Below are 20,447 nucleotides of genomic sequence, written 5' to 3'. Positions count from 1 at the left end.
GACCACCTACATCAAGAAACCAAAGTCCTCAAAGTCAAGGATCACCTAGACATGAGAGGCACCCAGTTTCTTGCAGCAGCCTCCACAAACCCACAAAATCCACAACAGTACATGGCAGCACATCCACCCACACCAAGGAACATCAAAACAACACCCAGCACACGATACCATACACAAATACTGTCATCTCTCCCCCCTCGCCCACCTCAGACCAGCTTCCAGAAGCATATCCACACTCAGATCACTTGCCGCTCCATTCAGTCACTTAAAGACAACACACAGCTGCATGCACAGCCTCCTGACATCCACCCTTCTGAATCCTATCTTCCTCGTGAGGACAGGGTCCACCTGGCCAGGCTGAGATGTGGGCACCATCCAGCCCTCTTAAGCTACCAGAAGAGGCTGGATGACTCCGTCGCTGATGCCTGTCCAGGATGCAACACAGCAGCCCATACTATTAAGCACATTATGGAAGACTGCATTCCACACAATCACCTATGCCAACAACACAACATACACTCTTTGAGAGCTCTGTGGGAAAGTCCAGTCTCGGCCATGGCCTTCCTAAGGGACTCGGGGCTGTTCGGCCAGACTGCCTAGGGAACAACTACTACTACTACTACTACACTGTGTAACAAGAGATTCTGATCAGGGTTCAGGCCACCACATATGGGAATAATCTACACATGTTTGATATGCACAACTGGGAGTCACCTGTACTCAGCTGTCTATTTCATATCAAGGATCTCACAGCACCATCCACTTCACTTCCTTCATCCACTCTACTACTACTTGCATATCCTTTTTGCTCAATCACTGCACCAAAGTACTTTTTATTTTCTACCAGTTCAAGTCTTTTTTCCTTTACCAGTACATCATACACTAACCTTCTCTCAAGGCAATTTTACTCTCATTCATTCATTCATCATCCAATCCTGTGTTGCCCCATAAGGAATGTAGGAGCCCGGGGCTAAGCAAGTTGGGCCAAACATTTAATAGTTACCAGCCTCACTCATCCCTGAGTGGAATTATGTGAGCAATAAACCCCAACCACCCCTTGGATATAAATCAGCCCAGGCTCAATCCAACTGGAGCATCTTAGTTGTCTACTAAACCAGCAGGCACCATAATTTGGTTAAATGGTTACCACTCAGCATAGTAAATGGTTTCCTGGTGAACAGGAAACAATCCGACTTGTCACTCAGTGTAGAGTAGCCCATGGACAGGAGGAGGAGGAAAGAATGAAAGAAACACACAAGAGGAAGGAAAGAAAGAAGGAAGAGAGGAGAGGGCAGTCACCTAAAAGCAGCACTACATCAAGTATCTGAATGGTGAGTGCCGCATCCATTTTTTTTTTAACCAAAGAGGAAGGAAAAACAAATTTTAAATAATCCATACGTCAGATTACTAGTGTCCTCCATTCATAAAAAATCTATAAGACAGACAGACTTCAACAGCTGTAGGTCGAAGTTTGGGGGAAAACAACTCCGGGGAAGTGTGTTCCAGAGAGATGCAGTTCTGGGAATGAAAGAATTCTGACAGGCAGAACTTCTGCAATATGGCTGTGTGATATTCCAGTCATGGGCACTACCAGATCCCCATATAGCACGAGGGAAGTCTAGGAGAGGTGGCACAATGGACGCAACTTCGTCTTAAGCATTTGCCATAAAAGTATCTAAGATAATGCAAGAGAGGCAACATTCCTTCTCACCTGTTGGGGAGGTAGTTTATTTGTAATAGCAGGGTTATTAATAATTCCAACAGCTTTGTTCTGAATTTTGTCAAGTTGTTTTAGTGCAACCTCTCCATATCTATTCCACAAGCGTGAGCAACATTCCGGCTGACAGTGCACATGACTTATAAATTATAGCTAACTGCTCGTCAGTGAAGAAGCTACGGACTGCGAACAATAATTCAAGTTTCTCTGAGGCAGTTTTAGCAAGTGATCTGACATGAGAGGTCCAGCTGAGGGCACTGTTAAGTGAAACAACTGAGAATTTCAATACTTTTGGAGATGGGAATATTAGTAACACTGAAGGTAATATACGAATCTGGTGATATCTGTCTAATAGTATATTGTATATATTTGGCTTTGGGTGTCTGCCCTTTCCTCTCTTTCTTCCATCCTCTTCTGTCTTTCTTTCCTTCATTTTTTCCTCTTCCTCCTGCCAATGGGTAAATTCACACTCCTTCTTCTGTCCTTCTTTCCTTTATTCTTTCCTCTTCCTTCTGCCTATGAGTGACTACACTGAGTGACATGCCAAATGGTTTCCTGTACACCAGGAAACCATTTGCTTCACTGGGTGGTAACCATATAACCAAATTATGGTGCCTGATGGTTTAGTGGGTAATTAAGACACTCCAATTGGACTGAGCCTGTGTAGATATATATCCATGGGGTGGCTGGGGTTTACTGCTCATGTAATGCCTTTCAGGGATGAGTGAGGCTGGTCACTCTCATCTTCAATATCAGGACCAACTTACCTTGCTCCTGGCTCCTACGCTCCTCACAGGGCGACGTAGGACTGGATGATGGATAGGTGGATGGAAGGTTTTACTAGCATTAAATGAGACAAGGTTATTTTGTCCCCATTCACTAATCTTAGGTCCTGATTTATGGAGATGGCTGCACTGAGTTGAGCGTTAGAGATATTAAACTTTGTAAATGGGTGTTTGAGTGTGATTGAACTGTGAAGTGTTGAGTTATCTGCATATGAATGGTTGGGACTGTGGATGACAGATAAGAGATCATTAATATGAACTAGGAATAGGGTTGGCCCCAGAACTGAACCTTGTGGCACACCAGTGTTAACTGAGTGGAAATTGGAATATACATCAACTACTTTTACTCTCATTTTTCTGTTGCTGAGATATAAGGAAAGCAGAGGAACAAAAAACGCTAGTCCACTGCAAGCGTGTCTGGATAGCAAGAACAGTGCCACGCTCTAAATCTTTAGAAATATCAAGGGTTATTGCAAGAGTTCCTCCATGTTGGTCAATTGATTGATGGATGGTATGAGTCAGGATATTAAGTATATCAATGGTGGATCTTTCGTGGCGAAAACCATACTGTATTGTCCATCACTAATTAAGTTGTTGGATTCATGGTGTTTAATTACATGCTTATTAATTACAATTTCAAATACCTTACCAAGAGAAGATGTGACTGCTACTGGTCTGTAATAAGAGAGGGGTTAAAGGAACTTCCTTTCTTTGGCACTGGGTGGATATTGGCTTCTTTCCATGAATCAGGGAATGAAGAAGTACGTATGCATAGTCTAAATTACTTAGCTAGAACAGAGGCAAGTTCTGGAAAGCACTTTTTCAAAACAAATGGAGGAATTCCATCTGGGCCTGGAGTTTTGTCAGCTGGTAAGTTGTCTTGGATAGATTTTACGTATCTAATCTGTATTTTCAGAGGAACAATTATGGGAGAAAGTTCTATTGCTGGGACGTTCTGGCTGACTTCCTCTACAGCAGAATTTCTGGTAAACGTACTGGCATGGATATTCACTTTACCACGTGGGTCATTTGTAATGTTGCCGTCCAAAGATTTTAGTGGGGGAGTGGGTGATGACTTGTTAAAGTTATTATTGAAAGAACTAAGAGCTGACCAGAATACAGTAATCCCTGTACTTTCCAGACGCCCACTTTCCAGACATCCCCACTTACCAGATATTGTGGGCCTGGACCTTCAGAACCCAAAAATGGCCAAAAAAAAGAAAAAAATCCCCCCAAAATCCAAAATTTTTCCCACCCGTAATTTGAATTTGCCACGCTGCGTCGAACAGCTGTTACACCACGGACCCTCACCCCTTCTTTCCTCCCCTCCTCTCCTGTCAGGGTTGCCATTTGGTATTTTTCATTACCAAATGTGGGCCAATTTGGTCATGAAATATTCGTTTGGTAATGAATCAGAGTAATGCATTCCCAAATGGATTTTTCACATGTATGAGGATACACAAGATGGAGATGGTGAATTGTTTGCTCTCTCTGATTAATCTGCTAACGTACACAGCGTGAAAACAATCAACATGCTGTTAATTATAAGAGTGATTACATGTATTTCCACTTGTATTTATAATTAGTGAAGAATAAATGTTAGCTTTACGAATTTGGTAATGAGGAGTTTGGTAATGTGGCCATTGCGATCTGGCAACTCTGTTTCCCCCTCACCAACACCCAAACAGTTATTGCCTAACTTCGATCGCGAGTGGTAGCTTATCGTAATGGAAGCCACATGTGCTCATTTTTTTGTGAATAAACAGTGAATAAACCGCAATACCTCGCCACTAGACCACACGGGAATTTACAGTGTTGTGCAGTGTTAAGAAATTAGAATTTAGAGTGCAAAGGATTAACTGTGGAGTGCAAACCTGGTGGTTGAAACTGCCCTGATGCAATTAACAATGTGCAGTGTTGAACAGTTATAACTCACAGTACAAAGAATTACTGTAAGTGCAGCACAACACTGGATTACTGTACATGCTTCAAGAGCATTTTCACCACTGCCAAAACCTTACAAAAGGCGGCCACAAATGTGCTGTAAGTACCCTGGCTGAGGTACAGTCACTTCTAATTACTCATTCTTCATGCTTTATGTCCATTATTGGTGTGAATAGGGTCTTAAATAGGTTTAAATAGGTGCTATGCATGTCCGGTAGGGAGCTAATTAGGTGGCTTTCAAAGTTAGGCTGGGGTTAGGGCCCAGGAGGCAGGGGCCCACTGTCCAGATGGGACCACTTTCCGGACATGCCTTTGGCTCTATTACATCGGATAGTGGAGGGATTACTGTATTCTATTGCCAATAGGACTGTTAAGTAGTTTTGATGCTTAGTTGTGAAGAAAGTTTGATTTAGCGAGATTTGTTACAGCTTTTGCATGGTTTCTAGCAATTTTAAATTAACAGAGTGATTCAGATGTTTTCTGTTTTAAAAGTTATATGTTAATGACTTTGGGACACTGCTCGGGCACAATTGCTATCAAACCATTTTGGAGAGTTCAATCTTTTAGTGAACTGTTGACTTGGTATGAATAAATCCATACCGGCTAGTAAGTCATTAATGTGGGACTGAGTAGAACTGAGATCACTAGAGAAGAAAGACTGCCATGGAATGTCATCAAGATCATTTCTAAATCCATCCCAGTTTGCCCGTTCAGAACTTGGAGGTTCGGGGGTGTCGACTAATGAGGCTTTGATGAGATTGTTGTCAGATGATCCAAGTGGTGACAGCACTTCTATCCTGTATTGACCTGGATTATTTGTTAGGAAAAGATTTACTCTTACATACACTAAATGCCCGACAAACCCTCTCACATACATTTACAAACTCTGAATTTGTCTGCCACAGTCTAATACTAAATCAACCTGAAAAGAACCAAAGTATTCAAAGATACGAAACTCAGACCTCTATCGATGCCAGCTGGAGCTTAAAGGAAACATAAGGTGTCTGTTGAATCACTCTTCTGTTACCAAATACAACATACATTTTTAATACCCTCCACTTTCTCTCTCTCTCTCACCATTTGGACAGACAGATGTCGAGTGATGGCATGGTAGTGATCAGTGGAACGGAAATGATGAGTGGCCTGTTGAACACTGCGAAGGTCCAGCTGGCACACATCACACCGGTACTCTCTCTCTCGGTACAAGTATTCTAGACCTGCAAAACCAATCGGTAAGAAAAACACTAAGACCTAATTCCATTTTACTCCCTCTGAGGTGCAGGGGGCCAAGGCAAGGCTACCATAGCCCATGTAAGTGTTGATGACCAGCCTACTCCCTTATGTAGCATGATCAAATAACCCCCAGTCACCTCTTGGGGATCAAACCTATGCATGTCTGTCACTCCAACATAGGCATTCTAACCACTAGATCAGAAACAGGTGCACTTATGCAAAATAGTATCATATTTTCTCTTAAGCCTTACCTACACGAAATTTCCCTGAGTTAAATCAAATTTCCTCTCACCAACAAGAATAAAATACACGGGAGATCATTGCACTTCCCCCCCCACAAAAAAAAAAAAAAAAGAAAAAATCCCTTTCAGCTAAACAAAAGTGTCTGAAGGTTGCATGAAAAAGTTACAGCTAAATAAAACTGTTACAAGTACAATATGGAGGTTGGATAAAATAATCTTTTCTCATCAAAGCAGAGCACTTTAGTTTGTTCTTGACCAACTACTATGAAAACAGATGTGTATGTACGTGTGGGGATATAAAATTCAATCGGGGAGAAGGCCCACGAGTACATTGAACCTTGGGAGATCATTTACGGTAACAACCAATTTGGTTAGTTGAAACAAACAAAATCTATGTGATTTAGCATATCAACCATGCAGGTGTGTTTGCAGGTGTTGGGAGATAATTCACGTATGGGAAGTATTAGATGTATCGAGGTGGACGGGTGGTGGTGGGGGGATGGGGCTTGGTAGCGGTGGGGGGATGGGGCTTGGTGGTGGTGGGGGGAGGGGGCTGGGGCTCAGATGCCTGTGATTTCACGTGTTTGCATGTATAGAATAGTATACAGAGAAGCATTAATGATGTTTAGGTATGAAAAGGCAAAGGAAAAAAAAAAAAAACATCGAGGCAATACATATAAAGCACGTGTACATGTGTTGGGGGTGGGGGGAGTGGGGGAGGGGAGGCGTGAGGAGGAGAGCAAGCCAAGCTGCGTGCTCGCTATCACACGATGGTTTATTGGGGGTTGGAGGGTAGTATGGGGCTGAAAGGGAGGGAGGGGGTAGGGTAGGTAGGGGTATACAGGGTAGGGGGGGAAGGTGGGAGGGGGCTGGAGGGGGATGGAATGGGCCTCGTGGTTGGGGGAGGGGTAAGCTTCGACTAACAACATCCTATTGGGGCGTACAGAGGGGTGGGAAAGTCTTCGGAGAGGGTTATTACGTGACAGATGACAAAACATTCAGGCAATGGGTGGGCCGAGAGGGGGGGTGAACCCCCCTGCCCCCAGAGTGGCTGGATCACCCAACCCGAGGCCAGAGGGGTTAGTTCTCTTTGGCTTGAAGGGATATATGTCACAATCGGGACGGAGCAATGTGCAGGCAGTTTTTTACATGGCGCGCTATATTGATGTGATTCGGCTGAGAGGGCTAAAGTGGTCAACATGTACATTTAAGTGCTTCAGTATTTAGGGGTTAACAGAGCCAAGGGCTGCGTCAGATACTGCGTTGGGCCAGATACTGCGATGACAGATAACATAGAGTTTACTATATTCAAATTTCCAAAAGCTTCGGAATCCAAACCGTTTTGGATTTTGGGAACTGCACTGCATTACAACCTCTCAGTCAAACCTCTGCCCAACCACATCACCTAGTATCCATTACAAAATTAGAGTTCAGTGAGTGACCAAAACCAAACTTACCTCAGGTATCATAAGTCAAGTTAGTGGCACAACAGAGATGAAGATATGAACATAATCTAAGGGCTAAAACACTTGTACCTACAAGATATTTAAAATATGTGTTGTATCTCAATTTATGATGCACTGACAAAATATCAACTCTAACTTCAAGAATATACAATAGAAAACCTTTTACGGATTTGGAACTTCACACAGAACACTGCATTCATCCCAAAGAGCAGCTATGATCGCTAAACTGTAAGGCATCTGAGAGCTTAGTGAACATTAAAAAAGTTAAATATCCGGCACAGTTCAGCAAGAATATATAAAAATCCTAGTAACAAAAATAAATCTACAACTAAAGTGCAAATCATAATATATCACCCTGCTACCTACCTATGGGCTTGTCAGGGTCATAGGGCTCAAGTGAGGGAGGAATGTCAGGATCCCCCTCATCCTCCAGTTTCTCGAGTTTATGAATCTGCCATAACTCCAGCACCTTCGCATGGAAAAAGGCCTCAGCAGCTGAGAATGAGTCAAAAGTTTTGAGCTGTGATTAATCAGAAATAATTACATAAAAATCATCTAATCTGAAATTACTGTAAACTAATTCATCTTCATGCCCCTATGTCCGCTATATAGTGTATATATATCATGTATATATACAGTAATCCCCGTACTATCCGGACGCGTACTATCCGGATGCCCACTTTCCGGACGCCCCACTTACCGGACATTTTGGTCCTGGGATTCAATATTCCCAAAATGGGCCAGAAAGAGCAAAAAAATTAGAAAAAAATCCGACTTTTTCCCCCCGTAACTTGAACTCGGCCCATGCGGCACGGACCAGCTGTGTTTTGCTGCGTAGTTCCACCGCCGTCCGCTAGAGCGCCTGTGCATCCTCCCCACTTACCGTCAGTCTCTTGTGAGTGCACACTCGTCAACATGGCCGCCCACATGCTCGCTTTTGTGGTGATGCCCTACCTCCTGCAGGCTCTGCTGCTGCTCTCCTGCCTCTTGTTAGTGTGTGTGATAATGGCCCCACCGCCTGAGAAGAGGAAGAGAGTGGTTTTGACTCTGGAGAAGAAGAGAGAGATATTGGACAAGGTGGACGCGGGATGGTCAACCTAACGCATCCTCCGTGAATTCAACCTGGCTCGATCTACTTTGTTTGATATCAAGAGATCCCGCGACAAGCTCATGCAGTACATGGCTGACTTCTCATCGAAGAACAAACACAATGTGAAGAGGAAGATGATGTTTACTCCCAAGTATGCTGAAGTCGACCGTTCCAGGTTGATTTGGTATCGACAGCAACGTCCTGCTGGTGTACTGGTGCATAGCACGGAGCTGAAGGCTGCTGCTGAGAAGTTCGCAAGGCTTCACGACGCTCCAGACTTCAAGGCATCCAAGGGTTGGCTCTTCGCGTTCAAGTTACGACATGGCCTTATCAACCGTAAGGCCCATGGTGAAGCTTTGGACGCCAACAACGATGGAGTAGAGGAGTTTTGGCACAAGGTGAAGGGCTTGATCGACAGGGAGGGCCTCACTCTCGGTCAAGTCTACAACGCTGACGAAAAGGTTTATTCTATGGCTCTTTACCAACGAACACTCTAGCCGAGGAGATGGAGAAGCGTGTACCTGGCAGCAAGCTCTCCAAGCAACGGATATCTGCTTTGTGTTGTGCCAATGCTAACGGCATGCACCGGCTTAAGCCCATTATTGTTGGCCGTGCAAAGCAGCCTCGGTGTCTTCGTGGGGTGATGGATGTCCTTCCTGTCGTTTGGTACCATTCTTTGAAGGCATGGTTCACTGCCCAGATCTTCAAAGACTGGTTCCACCGCCATTTCGTCAAGGAGGTCATCAATTACCAGACAAAGACACTGGGAATCCCGCGCGACCAGGTAAAGGCCCTCCTTCTCCTCGACAATGCACCTGCCCAACCATGCGACAAGGACTTGGTGTTTGAGAATGGGCATATTACATGCATGTTTATGCCACCTAATATGACTGCTCTCATCCAACCAATGGACCAGGGAGTGATCGTGGCAATGAAGAGGCTGTACCGAAGGAAGTTCCTGGACGAGGTGATGGTTGTTCTCGAGGACAAGGATGAGCGCAGGGAGGGACGGGACACGCAAGGCCAGCGAACTTTGGAAAACCTTCGCCGCTACAACATCAAGTCAGCATTCTACAACTGGGTCAGTGCATGGAAGGAAGTCCCTGTCAAGACTCTAGAAAATGGTTGGTCTCGTCTGCTTCTCGGAATGGATGTGGAGCACGATTTCCCAGGTTTTGACGTGGATGACTTCCATGCACGTCTACGTGTGCACGGCGATGATGTTGATGTGGACGAAGTGTGTGAGTGGTTGGATGACGACGAGGGCGATCCTGGGTATCAGACCATCTCTGATATCGAGATCGCATCTTCAGTTGCAGGTGTCAGTACCCAGCTTGAAGATTCCGACAAGGATGGCAACGATGATTCAGACTCCTCTCAGTGTGACACTACTCCAGCCATCCCTAAGCTGAGCGCACTCCGGAAACACATAGAGTTCGTTCTTGACTACCTGGAACACCTGGCCTGCAACTGGGAGATGGGGCCCTTGGGACTTGTGGAGGAAGTGTGTGCTTTCAGGCGGTGCATCACTAATCGCCAAAATCGTCGTTCCTTGCGTCAATCAACCATTAACAGCTTTTTCAGATCCGTGACCCCCGCTGTGCCCATCCCTGGCTCCACACCATTGCCCCCCCAAGACAGGCCCTCATCCTCTGAGCCACAGCTCAGCACATCAGCCACGGTGGAGTCACCACTGGACATGAGTTTGCACCTCTCTTCAGAGTCGTCTGCAGTGGGTAGTCCATCATCACGTCCTAGCGACGCACCTCTAGGCCACCTACATCAGCTACTCTCAGACTGACAGTGAATAAACAGCAAGAACTCACCACTAGACCACACAGGAATTTACAGTGTTGTCTATCTATCTATCTATTGCCAGACGCCTCAATCCCGTAAGGGGTGGCCACAAACAAATCGCCTCCACGTCACCCTGTCCCCCGCCATTTCACTGCCCTGCTCCTAACTCACACCCCCCTCTCTCATATACCTCTCCACCCCATCTCTCCATCTCATCCTCGGCCTCCCCCTCCCTCTTCCCCCCTCCACCTCACTCACATACACTCTCTTCATCAGTCTTTCACCCTCCATCCTCTCCACATGGACAAACCACCTCCGTGTATTCCTTCTAACGCTTCCTATCACATCCACATCCACACCACAACGCTCCTTTATATCCTCATGTGTCAGCCTGTCTCTCCATGTGACTCCACAGGCTCCTCTTAAATAACTCATTTCCACTGCTCTCACTCTTGACTTGTGTCCTTCCAACAATGTCCAAGCTTCACTTTCATACGTTAGAGTTGATATCACAATACTGTCATGTAGTAACTTTTTTACTTCCGTGCTCACTTCCCTGTTTCTTATCACTGCTTTCAAGCAACCAGCAACCTTTCTTCCCTGATGTACCCTTTCAAACACTTCACCCTCCAAACCTCCATCCTTACTTATCACGCTACCCACGTACTTAAACGTACTCACATTTTGGAATTCCTCACCATTCAACCTCGCTGTACATTCGCTGACTTCACTTCTCTCAAAGACCATCACTTTACTCTTCCCTACATTCACCTTTAGATTCCGTTTCTTACACATTCTCCCAAACTCATCCAACAAGCCCTGCATCTCCCCTTCATCTTCACTCCACAACACAGTATCATCTGCAAACAACAGTACTGGGAGTTTCCAAACACTACCCTCTCTCACCAGGGCCACTCCAACATCCACTACCCTACCTTGTACCTCTTTTATTACCCCATCCATATACAGATTGAACAACCATGGAGACATGACACATCCCTGTTTCAACCCAACCTTCAATGAGAAAAATTCACTCAGATCACCATCCACATGCACTGCAGCCTTTGCACCATCATACATACTCTTCACAGCATTCAACAACTTCCCATCTACTCCATATATTCTTAACACTTTCCACAATCCTTGTCTATCCACCCTGTCATATGCTTTCTCCAAATCCATGAAAGCTGCATACAACTTCTTTCCCTTCTCTAGAAACTTTTCCACTAAAGATCTAAGAATGAATATCTGATCTACACAACCTCTTCCCTTCCTAAACCCTCCCCATTCTTCTCCAACTAATTCCTTTGTTCTTTCTCTAACTCTGTCAATAAGTATCCTACCATACACTTTTCCTACTATACTAAGAAGACAAATACCCCTATGATTACCACACACTTCTTTTTCCCCTTTTCCTTTGTACAAGGGAATAATTATACCTGACTTCCAATCCTCCAGGACTCTACCTTCCTCCCAGGCCAATCTACACATCTTCCACATCCATTCGACTACTATCTCTCCCCCATGCTTCAGCATTTCACCACACACTCCATCAATTCCTGGGGCTTTCCTCAATTTAACTTTCTTCATTGTTTCCACAACTTCTATCCTACTGATTTCTTCTTGTCTTCTCACCTCCCTCCTTCTCCCAGCCATTCCCCAGCCACTTATACTCGTATTACTTCCAGCCTCTATGTTCAACAATTCCTTAAAGTGTTCTCTCCATCTGCTCACTTTTTCTCCCTTCTCCACTAGTAATCTACCATTTTTATCTTTCACTCCCCTGTTAACTTCACTTCTGCCCTGTCTTACTCTCTTCACCTGTTTCCAGAACATTTTCTTACAGTCCCTCCACTTTACACTCAAATTCCTTCCAAATTCCTCATCCACTCTCTTCTTATTCTCTCTTACTAATCTTTTCACCTCTCTCTTTCTTTCTACATATAACTCTCTCTTCCGCCTCTCAGCTTCTTCCACGCCCCTATTTCTCATCCATTCATTGTACGCTTTCTTCTTTTGTGCCTCAGCTTGTCACACCTCTTCAATCCACCACGTTGTTCCTTGCACCCCCCTCCGTCTTCTCTTCACCCCACACACCACATCACATGCTGCACATATTTCTTCTGTGAATATGCTGCACACACCTTCCACGTCCCCCATCTGCTCCAATTCATATTTGTCCAATCGTTCCTCCACTTCTCTCTTATATTCTGCCTTTTTCTCATCCTCTTGTAACCTTTCCACTCTCTTGCAAATATTCCTTCTTCCTGTCCTTCCCTTATTCTATTTATCCATCTTATTTGGATCTTGATTCTGGCCACCACCAAGTAATGGTCAGAAAATCCACTCCCCCAACCTCTATAAGCTCTTGCATCCATTACACATCTTTGCATCTATTCATCTACTCACATAATCAATCACTGCCTTCCTTTCATTCAGTTCACCACCCACCCTTCTCATCACTCGCCATGTATACCTGCGGATCATTTTATGCCTGGAGAGGGTATTTGGCTATCACCAACCCCCCCCCCCCCAGCATAAATGTCCACTAACGCACTGCCATTCTCATCTATCTCAGCAGTGTTGTGCAGTGAAAAAGACAGTGGTAGTGTTAAGAAATTAGAATTCTGAATGCAAAGACTAAAGTGCAGATTGCAACACTGATTGTATTGACTTTCAATGGAACGCAAATTAGACTAGAGTGTGTAGTCTTGAGACTGGATTTATGAGTGCAAAGACTTAAGTGCAGAGTGCAACACTTATTTCATTAAGGTGCAAGTAAGACTAGAGTGCACAGTGTTAAGAGAATGGAATTCTGAGTGCAAATGACTAAGTTCAGTGCAAGACTTCATGTACAGTGTACCACAGGTGCTTCAGGTACTCCTTTTTACTGTCAGAGTCTGAGAGGAGGCGGGTTATTCATCGAGATGGCCAGGGACTTGTTGTAAGTACCCAGAATGTTTCATATTGTACAGTATTTTCTACACATACCTCTAAAACCTCATTTCACTCTTTAATGTTCCTTCTTGGTGTGAATAGGGTCTTAGGTGCTATGCATGTGCAGTAGGGAGGTGTTTTTCTGAGACAGGCTAGGTTAGGGTCCATAAGTACCAGTCCAGGAGCCAGGGACTTGTAAGTACCCAGAATGTTTAATACAGTATTGTACAGTATAAACTCACCTCTAAAGCCTCATTCCCAGGTTCTTTTGCATTTATTTCAGTCTTTTATGTCCCTTATTGGTGTGAACTGGGTCTTAAATAGGTGCTATGCATGTCCAGTTGGGAGTTGTATAGGTGTTTTTCTGAGTCAGGGTAGGTTAGGGTCCATGAGTACAAGTCCAGGAGGCTGGGGCCCAGTTTCTGGACATGCTTTTGGCTCTACTGCATCGGATAGTAGAGAGATTACTATATATATATATATATATATATATACACAGACAGATAGATAGATAGATAGATAGATATACTATACATCCATCATCCAATCCTACATTGCCCCATGAGGAGCGTAGGAGCCCAGGGCTAGGCAAGTTGGTCTTGACATTTACCTGTAAGTTGAGTGTGACCAGCCTCACTTATCCCTGACAGCCATTACATGAGCAATTACCCCGACCACCCGTTGGATAAACCTTCACCGGCTCAATCAGACTGGAGTGCTATAAATACCCACTAAACCGCCAGGCGCCATAATTTGGATATATGTTTACCACTCAGCATGGTAAATGGTTTCCTGGTGTACAGGAAACCATTTGGCTTGTCACTCAGTGTAGAGTCACCCATAGGCAGAAGGAACAGGAAAAAATGAAGGAATGAAAGACAAAAGAGGGAGTGTAAAGTCACTTGTAGGCAGAAGGACGAGGAAAGAATGAAGTAAAGAAAAACAGAAGAGGAGGGAAGGAATGGAGGGAGGAGAGGAAAGGGCAAACACCCAAGAGCAACACTACATCGAGTGAGTGGATGGTGATTGTCCCATATATATATATATATATATATATATATATATATATACAGTAATCCCTTAATTCAAGCAAACTGTTTTCACGCGATTTTGTTTATCCACGAATTTTTCGTACAATAATTAAAACAAAAAACTATTATTCAAATAAATAATATTACTATATGAGAAATAAATAAAATTTAAAAATGCCTACCTGCTGCCCATGTGCATACATGTGTGTGTGTGGGGGGGGGGGAGGTCTACCACGCACAACACAGTCAGTTTGAATCCAACGGTCGAACCATGCATAACTCACGAATCGTTATTTGTGGCTTATTTTTCTGCCTTCCAGTGATTGTTTGCTTTGTTTGCCAACCTGGGGCCTAGGCATATTGCTAGTGATGCATGTGGTAACACACCAAAATGGACTCGTAAAGTGTTGTCTCTGACAGAGAAAGTTACAGTGTTGGACAAACTTAAGGAAGGAATGTCGGCGACAATTCGCCGTCAGGACGATTCCCCGTCATCTATTTACATACCAGTTTATTTAGCAAGTACAGCACACTGGTTTTTTACTTATATGAGTTATAAAATCCCCCTTAAAATTGGTTATTAAAGTATTAATTAATCAATAATAAGTATATTTATAGAATGACGGGGAATCATCCAGGGTGAGAACTGTCCTGATGGAGAATCGTCCATGTTTTGATGGTGAATTGACTTGATGGTGAATTGTCTCGGATCCGTATGTTTGGGGTGAATGAGTAAACTGTTCGTACAATAAAGAAGGCAGAACGTACCATACAGGAGGCAGTGAGGGCTAGTGCACCAGACTGTGCAACAGTGTCTCCACCTACGCCTGTGCTTGTCAGCTTTCAGTGTTAAATCTCTAACATTTTTGTTGTTTTTCATACTTTATGCTAGTTTATAAGGTGTATGTAGGGCATAAACAGTATTATTCAGATGTAATACACTTAATACAAATGCGTAATTACTTTCACACAGGGGCAGAACGTATACGCAAATTTACCACATGTGCAAAAGGTCTGGGAGTGTAAACCTCGCGTGAATTAAGGGATGACCGTATATATACTGTATACAGTACCCTGGCGTCCAACACGGTAATACTGTATTGTCATGCACGGGTTCCGTGTTGGACCAAAAAAGTGTTGGACAAACAACAGAGCTTATGGGGAAAAATGAATTATGTCAGCAACCCTTGGAAAAGTCACCCTAAATACCTACCATATACCTATACATATATTGGTACTACTGTAATTATAATAAATGGTACTGTACTATGAATGATAACCAACCTTTTAGGATAGTGTTCGTGGGCTTGCAGGGAATGGAAGGTGGTATCCGAGGCTGTAGCTAGTCCTACTGGGTCCCCGGAGGATGGCTGCTGGCATCACTAGCAGGTAATAGCTGCTGCTGCTCCTCAACCTTCCTCATAAATCCTTTGAAAACACACTCAGAATCACTATTCTTGTCCACATCCATGGAAGGTCCTGCTTCTGCCTGTCCTAGCACTCTTCTCTCTTCCTCCTTTTGCTGGAAAATCTTGTCTTGGTTTTTTATTATGGTCCTCACGCTGGCTTCATTCACGTCGTAGGCCTTGGCGATGTCCACACTCCTCTACCCTTTCTTCTTCCTCTCGATGATTTCTAGCTTGGTGGCCTGAGGGCCGCTTCTTGGGGTTCTCAGAAGGCTTCCTAGGCATCGTAAGCAGGATAAAATGCAGTAGCATGGGCAGAAAATGCTGCAAAAAAAAAGGACTCTCCAATGCGAATTATGCGACTGAGTGGCACTGTGGCGGGAGAAATTTAAACAAAACATCACGTGAGAGCAGAAGCGTTTTTAATTGGGCGACATCATGCTCACGTCACGATAGCGGGAGGGGGAGGCTACTTGATCGGAAGTTTTGATTGACTGTCAGCATCACGGAAACGTCCAGTATGACCGTGTTGGACCAGGGGTGATCGTGCTAGAAGCGAACTATGCGGATTTCGCCCACTTCTCGGAGCTCTATCTGTGTTATGCTAATGCAGCTGTGTTACAGTAATTAAATCATATTAAATCGTACTAATTTTTTGCTCTCCGTGCTGGACGCATATCGTGCTGGACAAATGCGTGTTGGACGCGAAGGTACTGTATATATATATATATATATATATATATCTGGTAGGTGGTGGCGACCATCATCCACTCACTTGATGTAGTGCTACCTACTTCTTCCTTAGCCTTTATCATTCTTTTTCTGTGTCTGTCATCCTCTCTTCCTATTTCTCCCATCTTTCCTGTCACTTCTTATTGCTTTTCTTTCCTTCACAGGTGGCTTTACATTGAGTGACAAGCCAAATGGTTTCCTGTAAGCCAAGAAACCATTTACAACGCCGGGTGGTTACCATATAACCAACCCATACGTGCTCCCTACATGTCAACAAGTGGGTTGGTGGAGGGTTAGTGCCCCTCCCCGTAAAACAGGTAACTCAAAGTCAACTGGCCACCCCTTACGGGATTATGGCGTCTGGCAATAGATAGATAGATAGATATATTTATATATCATCATCATCAGCCGTTTGAGTGTCCACTGCAGGACCAGCCTGTCTCGACCGAAGTGGGAACGATACAGCCTATGTATCTCTACCAAGTGGCTTAGGCTGTCTGGTAGAAATCAGTTGCATGTAGGGTGAGAAGTGCTTGTACGTGTGATTGTAGTGTTGGAGTGGCTTTGGATGTGTGTGTAGTCTGTGAACCGAGTGTAATTGGCCCGTGCAAGTCGACTGGGTGCGAGCATACAGCAAGCTTGCCCCAAATACATTCTTGCCAAACGCGTTTGCAATTATACGCAGTAAGTGCTGGGATACATATAAGACAACATAAGATTAAAGAACCATTACAAAAACTGTAAGTTTACACGAGAGCCCTTAGAAAGGCAAAATCCTCAAACATCAGTGCAGTGCGTGCAGTTTGTTTTGATCACGTGATCATGTGATTCCCTGTCCTGCTTTTCCACAGTACTGTATTTGTAAGTTAAATATTTACATTACTGTTCTGGTAAGTTTATGTGCAAATTAAAGTACTATTAAATAACGTTAAAGCAAGAAATAAAGTCTTATAACCAGTTTACCTGATAGGCGTCGAAATACTGCCTTTTTATTTGTTCGTCAAGATTTGCTGTATTGCTTTTCCACAGTACTGTATTTGTAAGTTAAATATTTACTGTTCTGGTATGTACTTGTATGTTAAAGCACTTACATAAAGTTAAAGCATTTAATAAAGCCTTGTAACCTGTTAACCCAATTTATATGATTACCCATGATCGGCGAGTTCCGAGACAATTCACCGTCGTCAATTTGCCGTCACACAATTCCACGTCAAAACATGGACAATTCCACGTCAGGATAATCCGCACCCTGGATGATTCCCCGTCATTCTATAAATATACTTATTATTAATTAATCAATACTTTAATAACTATATTTCAGGGGGATCCATCAAAGTCTATGTTCAATAGCGTAGGCTTTGGATATTATTCATTAGCTGCACCTTTAGTCAATGATTAACTTGTTTCTTCCTCGCTGTAGTCGCCTTTTAATTATATTAAGCGTCACCCATAGCTGTCTTCATTAATGATGGCGAGGTCTTATTATTGTTGTGACGGTAAATGGTCCCGAAACCAATCAGCATCGGAATGTTGCCTTGTGTTTATGGATTTTTGTGTTGAAGTTTTGCTGCGTAGTACTGTACTGTATTTGTAAGTTACAACATTAAATATACCATCTAACCACTTAAAGTGCTTCATATTGATTACCAATGGCATATAACAGCAAAACACCACATTTTGGGGGTCTAGGGAGCAAAATCAGCAGTAGTTAAATCTTAAGCCGTTTCGCACCGAACACGCCACAGTTGGAAAGAAACCCATGCGTTCGGAGTGAGTTTGCTGCACTTTATATTATGCGACATTGGTTCAACCACAGCACCCCTTTTGCCTGCCAAAGCAGTACGTGGCTGAAAGAACGCTTCCAAAGTTTATTACCCTGGCAAGGTGCAAAACCCTCATCCTTCAGCGTACGAAAATGCACACTTTACCACTGTACCACAGAGGCTCCACATATATACAGTATATACAGTATATATATATATATATATATATATATATATATAGACACTTGGTTTAACTTCTAGGTAAGTATAAAACATCTGCAGCATCATGACCAACCTCAAGTTTCGGATTCCTGAAAAGGAACCATGGCATCATTTAAATGACTGATTGACTAAGAGCATAAGAAGAAAAAGTTATCAGTATATTCAGTGGAAGAAGCCTTACATGCATTCATGCATCAATCAAGCCTTCAGATTTCTTATTTCCACCACACAGGCTTACCAACCATTGATAAGTATACTATTATCCAAACAGTTAAATAGTTAACAATCAGCATAACTCACCTGCTGCCCTCCTCTCCTCCTCTTCCTTCTCCTTTTGCTTCTCTTCTGGGGTCTTCTCTTTCTCTTCTAATGCCTTTTTTTCATCATCCTTCAAATCTGCCTCTGTTTCCTTTTCTTCCTTCTCGTCTTCTGATTCTTTCTGCTCCTCTTCTGCTCCTTTTGTGTCTCCCTCTCCATCTTCATTTTCATTAGTCCTTTTTTTCACCTCATCCTCAGTCTCTCCCTTCCTGATACTGTCAGTCACCAGTGCTTCCTCTCCTTTGGCATCATCTTCTTTCATTTCCTCACTCTTTGTCCCTTCCCCTTCATTCACCTCGAGTACCGTGTCCACCTCACCTGTCTTGCGCTTCTCTTCTTCCATCCATTCTTCTGTTTTCTTCTCCATCTCTATCCTTTCCTTTTCCTTCCTCTCTTCCTCCATGGTCATTTGGTTCTAAGTAAATACAGAAGCTTTATGAGAATCTTCAATATGATGTTACCCCAAGTTAGCACCATTTTTTTTTTTTTTTTTTTCCTAATCTTGGCATACTTTAGTTTTTAAAGGCTCCAACAAGCTTGCATGCATCGGACTTGGTCACCTAATGGTGGCTCTCCAAGCTGCTTGATCCCTAGCAGCCTCCCTATTCAGTTCCTTATCCCTGACGTCACGCTCAGGGACCTCCTCCCAGGTCATTTTCGGTCTACCTCTTGCAACCCTACCCCTAACGTTAACACTTCTCATTTTCTGCACCCAATTGTCATACCCCATCCTCTCCGCATGCCCAAACCACCTCAATCTACACCTCCTCATCACAACATCAATACACTCCAGTCACATCCTATCTCTTAACTCTTCCATCGTAAACCTAGCCCCCCACCAGGCCTCGCACTCAAGGACACACTGCACAGCCACCTTATCACCGTCATTTCTGTGCATTTGAGCCTGCGAATATCCTCTTCCTTTACTGCCCAGGTCTCACTACCATACAACATTACACTCCTAACACAAGCCACATACAAAGATCCTTTGACACGGGGAAAGAGTCCTCTCAGTGTCAAGATAGGCAACAGCTCCCTTAATTTCTTCCAACAACTCCTCATTCTAGCCACAGAGCTAGCTCCAGCCCTACCTCAAACATTTAACATGTCTCCTGGATAACAAAACTCTGCCACACACTCAAGACTCTGTGACATGTGCCTGATATTATGTATTAATCTTTAGTATACTTAATATGTTCTCATGTATAAAATAATCAATTAGTTGCCTTTGTAATCACAAGTGGTTGTTCAGTTATCATTATATATATACATATATATATATATATATATATATATATATATATATATATATATATATATATATATATATATATATATATATATATATATATATATATATATATATACACTATATGTAAGTCATATGTATACGTGTAAGTGTGAAAGACTCGTGAAAACCTGTTGTCTTTTCCCACGTTCCCCCCTCATTTATAAAGACTTACCATTTTTTCCATAATGTTAGGGGTGTGGACGTGTGTTTTGAAGCATCATTATTATAAAAGCATTGTGAATCCTGCTCAGACGGCTTTTCGTGCCAGTGTTTCCGTATTCATGATCATTGTGTTATAACTATTAGCACATTGGGAATGTTTTGCGCACTTAAGTTAAATCGTGAAAGGGCGTCCTCAATCGCTACTTTTGCGCCCGCACTGTTGTCATATAAACGCCACTGTTACCATGTGAAAGTCAGTCGAGGACTGAAATTTACATGAGCAGGGTCTGTCGAGGGAGTACCTTAATATT

The 20,447-nt window shown here is 43.4% G+C and overlaps 1 protein-coding gene across 1 annotated transcript in view; it reads right to left on the bottom strand.

The window, feature by feature from the left end:
* Positions 1–20,447, bottom strand: part of LOC145407012 (uncharacterized) — a 122,819-nt gene that overhangs the window by 17,660 nt on the left and 84,712 nt on the right. The window contains exons 10-12 of the mRNA XM_080278026.1: positions 18,666–19,098; positions 7,754–7,882; positions 5,524–5,663 (exon numbers count right to left, since the gene is read on the bottom strand). Of these exons, the coding sequence (XP_080134152.1) occupies positions 5,524–5,663; positions 7,754–7,882; positions 18,666–19,098 (702 nt within the window). The remainder of the gene's footprint in view (positions 1–5,523; positions 5,664–7,753; positions 7,883–18,665; positions 19,099–20,447) is intronic.

This window comes from Coenobita brevimanus, chromosome 72, assembly GCF_032717465.1.
Source record: "Coenobita brevimanus isolate Jiangsu-jjx chromosome 72, ASM3271746v2, whole genome shotgun sequence".
NCBI lineage: Eukaryota > Metazoa > Arthropoda > Malacostraca > Decapoda > Coenobitidae > Coenobita > Coenobita brevimanus.
Note: the sequence above shows the minus strand (reverse complement) of the source record. Positions and strands in the feature narration are given on the sequence as shown.